Source organism: Diplotaxodon limnothrissa, linkage group LG4 (assembly GCF_057381915.1).
Source record: "Diplotaxodon limnothrissa isolate DT_005_m linkage group LG4, D_limnothrissa_male_GT1.1, whole genome shotgun sequence".
NCBI lineage: Eukaryota > Metazoa > Chordata > Actinopteri > Cichliformes > Cichlidae > Diplotaxodon > Diplotaxodon limnothrissa.
Genome location: NC_140599.1, coordinates 19788751 through 19796241, shown reverse-complemented (window position 1 = coordinate 19796241; position 7491 = coordinate 19788751). Strand labels below are relative to the sequence as shown.

Here is a 7491-nt window from a genome sequence, read left to right as displayed (position 1 = left end):
GTTGCCACCATTAGAAAATAATAGCTGAAACAAAAAAAACCCAACAAAAAAAACAAACAAACCAAAAAACAATGAGGTAAGAAGTTCTCTTTTTTATACATTTGTGGTGCTTCTATGTCTGTTACCTATACTGTTGAATGCACAGTGCTTTCTAATACAGAAATCCTGCCTCTTGTGTCTGTACATTATTTTAAAAAAAAGAAAAAGAAAAAAAAAAGAAGTAGGTCATGGCACAATACTGAACCAACCAAGACAGGGCACTGCAAAGTGTACAGAATAGCCGTATACATCATCAGACTGAGAGTAAGAAAAGTTGAGCAGGAAACAGAAAATACAAAACAAAAAGTCTAAGACTTGGCGAGTGAGCGACTGCGATCGGTTCAACACACACACACACTTTCCAGGACAAGTCCTAGGGTCAGCAGCTTGCATGCTCCCTACATTTACAGTATGGTATGAATGTGTGAAAGAGCTGCAATGACTGAAGGAGAATGAATCAGCAGCTATTTCGATAATAAATCAGAAATGCTAATCTTCTGCTGGTTCCAGCTTCAGCAGTGACACCTCTTTTCCCACCAGCACAGCACTGATGCTGGGCCAGCTCTGCCGTGGTGTATTTTTGAAGAACTGGCTCACATTTTGACAGGTTTGATGGGGTAATTTCCGTGGGAAGAAGATAAAAATCACATTGGACAAATCGGTGGGCTGCATTTGCCAATCACTGCTGAATTTCTTGCAGTAGCTCCAAACGCGCCCAGTGAGAACAGTAGTTCCAACGATCCTGTGCCGACACCCCAGTGCTGGTGGAAAACGAATCATTTCTGCCTCTTGTGACTTTTTATTTTATTTTATTTGTTTAGTTAAGGAAAGGCTCTGTGAAGGCCAATGGAAGATAGGATGGATACATTGTATCTGTTTGAATTTGGTGCCGTGTTTAATCCAGAAGTGTGTGAGCTACGAGGTTGTGTCGATGGACAGAAGTCAGACTTATCAGTTCAATCTCAACATTCACTGATTTTTTATTTTTATTTTTTAACTTTCGAGAGACTCGCACGTCCCAAGGATGTTATCCATAACAAATCAACCTTGATAAGTCCACTTCTAAATCCTAACTAAGAGCCTTCTAGTAAATTCAAAACTTGCCTGAGGATCATTGTAACTTTACACTGGTGCTACCACTGCCCAGCTGGGCTGAAGACACCATTGTGTTGGTTTTTACTTCCTTTAAAGATATATCAGTATAAAAGTTCAGAAATTCACAGATTATTACCTTTACTCTTATACCAGTGCTGATGAGGAGGATGTGTCTGAGTGGCAACTACTGTAGTCGCACCCTCACTGTTAGTATAAATGGTACAGAGCACTGCAATATTGTCCCATTTACATGGTTCAAACCTAATTGATTATATTTGTTAAAGGAGCACTCTTTTTGTTGTATTTTATGCAGTTTCTATTTGTAGGAAGAGACCAGAAACAACCTCAGACATCACCCTGATGAAGGCAAGACAGCTAAGAACTTGTGGTGAGCAAAGAGTGGTGCAAATTAATCTGGACACTGATAAAGTAATTACTACAATAAAACCATGTTAGCTTGCACACAGTGCAGACTGTGTGCAGGGCTTTCCCCCTCACAGAGGACTTTTTGGGATCCTTTAAAAGACCTTATGCCAGAATCACCAAATTGTTTTTTTAATTAAAGGTTTAATTTTAATGTGAAGTGTTCAAACCTACAGGAAAATAACTCACTGAAGGTTCACTGCAGGCCAGGAAAAACCCTGCAAGGGTAAATATATTTTTGTATTTGTGTGCGTTTATGTATGTGTGTGTTGCATTCACAGACATCACGAGCAGCAAACCGAGGCACAGCCCCCCCTATGCATGGACCTGACCTGCAGTCCGTTCACTTATGCAGAAAGAAAGAAAGAAAGAAAGAACAAACTGCTCCTGGCTCACTTACTTCCTGTCCAACATTAAAGGAGAATACCACTGATTTTTTAGCATTCGCATGTTATTTTCACACCACTTGTAACTTCCAGCTTCCACTCAGGGAAGCTCCCAACCTGCAGAAAAATGCAAAACTGCAGTGATCCCTACAAAATACTTTGAAAAGGCCACTAGGCATGTGGCTGTGCTTAACGCAATTAAGTGTATTACTATAAATACGAGGTGCGTTTATGATGATTCTCTAAATTCACAGTCTTCTAGTTACAGGCTGTGGGAGTGTATCAGCATGATGGCGTTAGCTGATGGCTTAGCAGAGCTGTCTACACTCGCTAATACTTTGCTGCTATTAATAACACTATGCAAGGTCTTACAGTAAGTGGCATTCTCCTTAATGGTGCTTGACCTTGTATTCTGCTGCCCAGGGAGGTCAGCCTCCCCTTTGGAGCTACCTGTTCCTGAGCAGTAGCCGGCTGGAGACAAAAGAGGAAGCACACCTGCATCTTCCTCTCATCCACAGCAGCCCGTGTGTGGCCCCCTGACAGCTGTGACCTCAGCTGCTCACCTCTCCCACACACCTGGGGCTGTGCAAATGTGACAGGAGAGAATAAACCCCACTCTAGAGCCAAGCTTTTGCAATCTCCCACCTCCCCCGAAGGGTTTCCTTCAAGGGTTCAGCTCAGTGAACCTCAGTAACACTCAAACAACTTCAGTGGACAAAGGTGGTGGGGGAGGAAGAAGAAGAAGTAGAAAAAAAGAACACAAATTGTACAACAACAGAAAAAACACAAAACTAAAAATAGCTAAGAGAAGCCAAAAACAGCAACAGGAGCGGTCGTGACGGCGCAGATGATGCTGAGAGCGGCGAGGTGGGGCGGGTGGCTGGAAATCATGTCGAGGAGTGACTTTAGTGGTCCTCAAGAAATGTGCGCCAGCGTTGTGGTCGCGGTTGCCATGACAGCAGCACATTGAGCACCCTTTCCAACAGAACAACAACAGAGAGACACCATTTTTCTTTTTTTTTTTTCCTTCTTTTTTTTTCTTCTTTTAAATCAACAGTGGCAGGGTGCTGCAGCAGCCTCGGCTGCCCTCGCACTCCCCCAACCTTTTGCGTCCATGTCCCCTTTAAGTGTTTTGTTCATTTATTCGTCTTTTTAGTCGCTGGGTACTCCACGGTGCTGCGGTCCCTCGACACATAAGCAGAAACTTCCCCCGTTTCAGGCTTCTGGCCAGAGTTAGTCGTTTTTGATTTTCAGTCATTTTTGCATGTGTGTTTGTTTGTTTTTTAAATCCCATGACATTTTCAGAGCCTCTCGTGTCAGTCCAGAGGCGACAGCGTTGGAATCCTCAGCCCGGGAGGCAAACTTTGCCTGCAAACAGCAGTCCCACTATGGTGAAGAAGATGGAGAGGACGAACAGCACGTATGAGGAGCCGACCACCGTGTTGTTGGGAAGCTTGTACGGCTGGCCTCCCACCTCGTTGATATAGAAGCCTATTGGGAAGATGAGCGCCGCCATGCAGAACAGGATCACTGGAAGCAAGGGAGGGAGAGAGGAAAAATATTAGTTCCTTAAAAGATGACTCGAATTAATCTGTAGCTTTTCCTCAATGCACTGAAATCTTGTGTGTAAAATAAGCTCTGGGGACAGACTGAACTGATAAATGACACTAAAGGAGTGTCAGCTCTTATTCTAGTCTTTGTTCTCCACAATGGATTCAGAAAATTAAGCCTAACCTCATCAGCTTGAGCAGAAAGCATAGCCTCAAACTGACTTCAATTTTCGGGAGTTCATTAGTGAGATACAACACCGCCTTTCAAATGGTGTAATTGTCCCTTCAGAAGCAAACAGACCCATGGCATGCAGATAATTCTGCCTTGCATTTTCACAAAGATGAGAGGCAGAGGCACTCAATTATGTAATGTTAATGTGCGTCATAGATTATACATTAGTCTGACAAGCATACACTAGCCTGAGTCCAAGCTCGCCCAAACCAAATTTAGTCTCCTGTAGAAATGAGACATTTCTATTTTTAGTTAAATCTTCCTCCGAAGAGGAAACAAAAAGGGCAGCTGCGCAGACATCGCTGAAAATACCCCGAAAACTTCAACATTCAGTTGATGAACAGCAGCTGACTGCAGAAAATCGGAGAAATGAAACACTCAGAGAGAGACATGTTCATGAAAGCAGCAGCTGGAACTTTCTATAGACAGAAGATTGAAGCAGGCACTGAAAACACTTAAAAGCACATCATATATGACTACAAGGTAAACGCAGCACTACAATCATTAGAGTGAAACTTAACCAAGAAAGTGAAAAAGCCATAACTTATAACTTTTCGGTCACATTTTAATACACTGCTCAAAAAAATTTAAGGAGACACCTGATCCTCAGCAAACCTCAGAGATGTCCGTCTGTCCAGCGAGGAAGCAAAAACCCTGATTCAGTGCTTACTTATATAAAAAGTATAAGTTCAGGTGACAAAAGGATTTTTTTCCTTCATCTTCAATAAACCTGTGAGGTCATGAGATTACCGAAGAGCGTTTGGGGGACTGACAGTACGGAAAGGCTGGAAACCACTAATGTGCTGTGCATTTATACAGAGTAGCTGCACGCACGCACACACACAGTAGAGGTTTGTTGTTCACAGATGTGCAGCTCAGCATCAAAATCTTGATAAAATACTGATTAACTTTGTTTGGACTTTGAGTGATGTTCTTAATAAATGTGCAACATTTTCTAAGGAACCATGTCAACGTCCTCGTCCAAACCTGTGTCTCAAAAATCCCAGAAATCGTCCTCTTTGCCAGTTATGCTTGCATTCTGACATCGTTTATATTTAAATAATATTTCTTACAGCACCTGAAGGCAGCATTTTTCCACAGTTAAATGTTTTAGCAAATCTCTAAAAGAAAGCCAGCCAGCAGTAATGGGCTTGATTTAAGCTTTCAAGTTTGTAAAGTTTGTGTGTGAATTATTTGTTGGTAAATCATTAACTTCTTCCCTTGAGCTCAAAATGAATTGACACCATTTCCCAGACTAGCAGAATGTACCATTAGTTTCAGTAAATGCTCCTCCAAGAACCATAAACAAGCTCTTTATGCCACCTCAGGCTGATTAACACAGTACATTTCTCTACAAGCTTAAAAGGTGCAGATCAGTAATCACATTTTAAGCTTTCTAAACAAGCACATTGCAGCTCCGTTTATACGCTGCAAGTCAAGTCAAATCCAGAAAAGGGATTTACCAAATTTACAAATGTTAGAAGCTGTGGTGGAAATGACACGTTTGCAGATGTTGTAGTTTCCTGAGACTGCCACTAGATGTTACATGAGAGGTGTGATTTACTAATTGAACCTTTAGTTAGGCACAAAAAACGTGTTCATCAAAGTAGAAAAGATAGTCCTAAGATTTTAAGTTAGAAAAGCAAAAGCAATGCTGAAGGAAACGCCGTCGAAGACTAACCAGAACAGAACAAATACACAAAGTTTTCCAAGGCTGAGGTATAGGACAGTAAACTCCACTCCATGTGTTCTTTCTTATCAAAGCCCATCAACTACTTTACCCACAATGCAACTCAACCGTAATATAGACCCAAAATAAACCCCCCAAAATGTGCGACAGCAAATACATTAATTGGATTTCATACAAATATTGACACTTTCGTCACTGAATAAAAACCGAGATTAAATTTGTTCTGGGGAGACTAGATCCAATCAGAAGTGTAGAAAGGCAGGACAAGTTTGGAGGTGATCCGATTAGTTCAGCTGACTCTTTTCCTCCCAGTTGAATGAAAATGCGACAAAATGTCAACATTTAGGAGGAAGAGATGAGTAGATGCATTTCACATTTGATGGCAAGGAAAATAAGATGCTTTCTAAACTGTGTGGAGCAACTTTCCCTGGTAAAACACAACAAAGTTTACACTTAGTTGTCAAAAACTAAAAGCATTCAGGAGCTTGTAAAACCACATTTAGCAGCAATAGCTTGAAAAAGAAAAAGAAAAACTTTTCTAAATGACTTTATTGGTATCTCACATCATTGTGGAGAAATTCTGGCCCACTCCTTTTACAACGATGCTTCGGTTCATTGAACTCTACAGGCATTTGTTGATGCACGGCTCTCTTCAGGTCCCTCTGCAGCATAACAATCAGGTTAAAGTCTGGACTTTGACTGAGTCACTGCAACACCTTGTTTCTTTTCTTTTCAGGCAATTCGGTTGTATATTTGCTTTGATATTTGGGATCATTGTGCTGCTGTATGACCTGTGTTGCCCTCTTCTCTTTAGAGAAAAAGGATTTCTTCTGGTAACCCAATTGTGCTGCCATGAATTTTGACATCTAATTGGCCTGTAGAGCGAGATATAGCTCTTGGGTTTTTTTCCCTTTCCCCCCTTTTTTTTGCAGTTTCTCTGAGCAGCTATGAAATGGATGATGATGAAGTAGAGCTGTAGCACTAAGGTTAAAAAATAATAATTACAGAGCCACTTGAAGCACAGTATGACCTTGGGGTGACACTTGCTGGGACAGGGATTTCTGGGAAGATTGTTGACTGTCTTGAATATTTTTCACTTGTGAATCATCTCTCGATGCACAACGATAAACTTCAAATTGCTTCAAAACGGCCTCATAACTCCTCCCAGCATCAGCAGCAATGACGGCTTTCTGTTGGCACCTCAATGCTACAGATCTGCAAACAGCCAAAGCTCTCACTTGCTAATGATCAGTTAATCAACTGCATTTATTTCTTGTTAAATGGCGAGAGTGTAATATTACATATACTGTATTTCATCTAAGACCTGCTAAGGACCAGATAATTTTCCTTTTTATATTATTAAACGGCTACATATCGGAGAACTCTGAATTTAATGTCTCAGTGTGTCTTCCAAGTACATGATGTAGAGGTCAGGCCCCTACAGGAGCTCAGCTACCATGGGACATGTTTTTTTTTTTTTTCTGTGTTAACCTGGTTTCCTTCTGCAAATCCAATTCCGCTGATTGGTGAGCTCTGACAATCACCATCAAGCCCTGCGGGATCAATTAGCTCGGCGCGTTGACCGCATGCTGGGAATCGCTGCTTTTGCAACAGGCACCATTCTCAATAAACAGTGTGATGTTCTGCTCAACACACAGTGGTCAAGTCAGCGGCTGCAGAGCAAGCACAGCAGAGATCAGGGATGAAGCCATCGTGTGGTTTTACTCAAATGTCCAGGAAGTAGGTGAAAAATGGAATAACAAAGCTGTTGCCAATAGCAAAGGTTCCCTTTTCTCTTCCTTCCTTTGAAAGTGTTGTAACTGAAGCTCGAGGTCCAGTTGAGACAACTTATGTAACTCACAGTGACGTTAAGCAGCAAAGCAAACTGTGGTTTTTGAATCCAAATCAATGGCTGTGCAGAATTTGTGGAATAGCTTCAAGTAATTAAAAATAACTGATCTATCAAAGAGCTTTTCACCATTTTTGTGCATTTTTTTTTCTTTAGATCAACACTTCTTTCTGCACTGCCTGAAGCAGCAACACCGCAAACGGAAACTGCATTAGATATCCTTTCCT

The 7491-nt window shown here is 41.5% G+C and overlaps 1 protein-coding gene across 1 annotated transcript in view; it reads right to left on the bottom strand.

Moving 5' to 3' along the window:
- Window positions 1-558: 558 nt before the first annotated feature.
- The window catches only part of mosmoa (modulator of smoothened a), a 29489-nt gene continuing 22556 nt past the window's right edge, over window positions 559-7491 (bottom strand). The window contains exon 3 of the mRNA XM_085352411.1: window positions 559-3473. Coding sequence (XP_085208537.1) covers window positions 3289-3473 — 185 coding nt within the window. The 3' untranslated portion in view covers window positions 559-3288. The remainder of the gene's footprint in view (window positions 3474-7491) is intronic.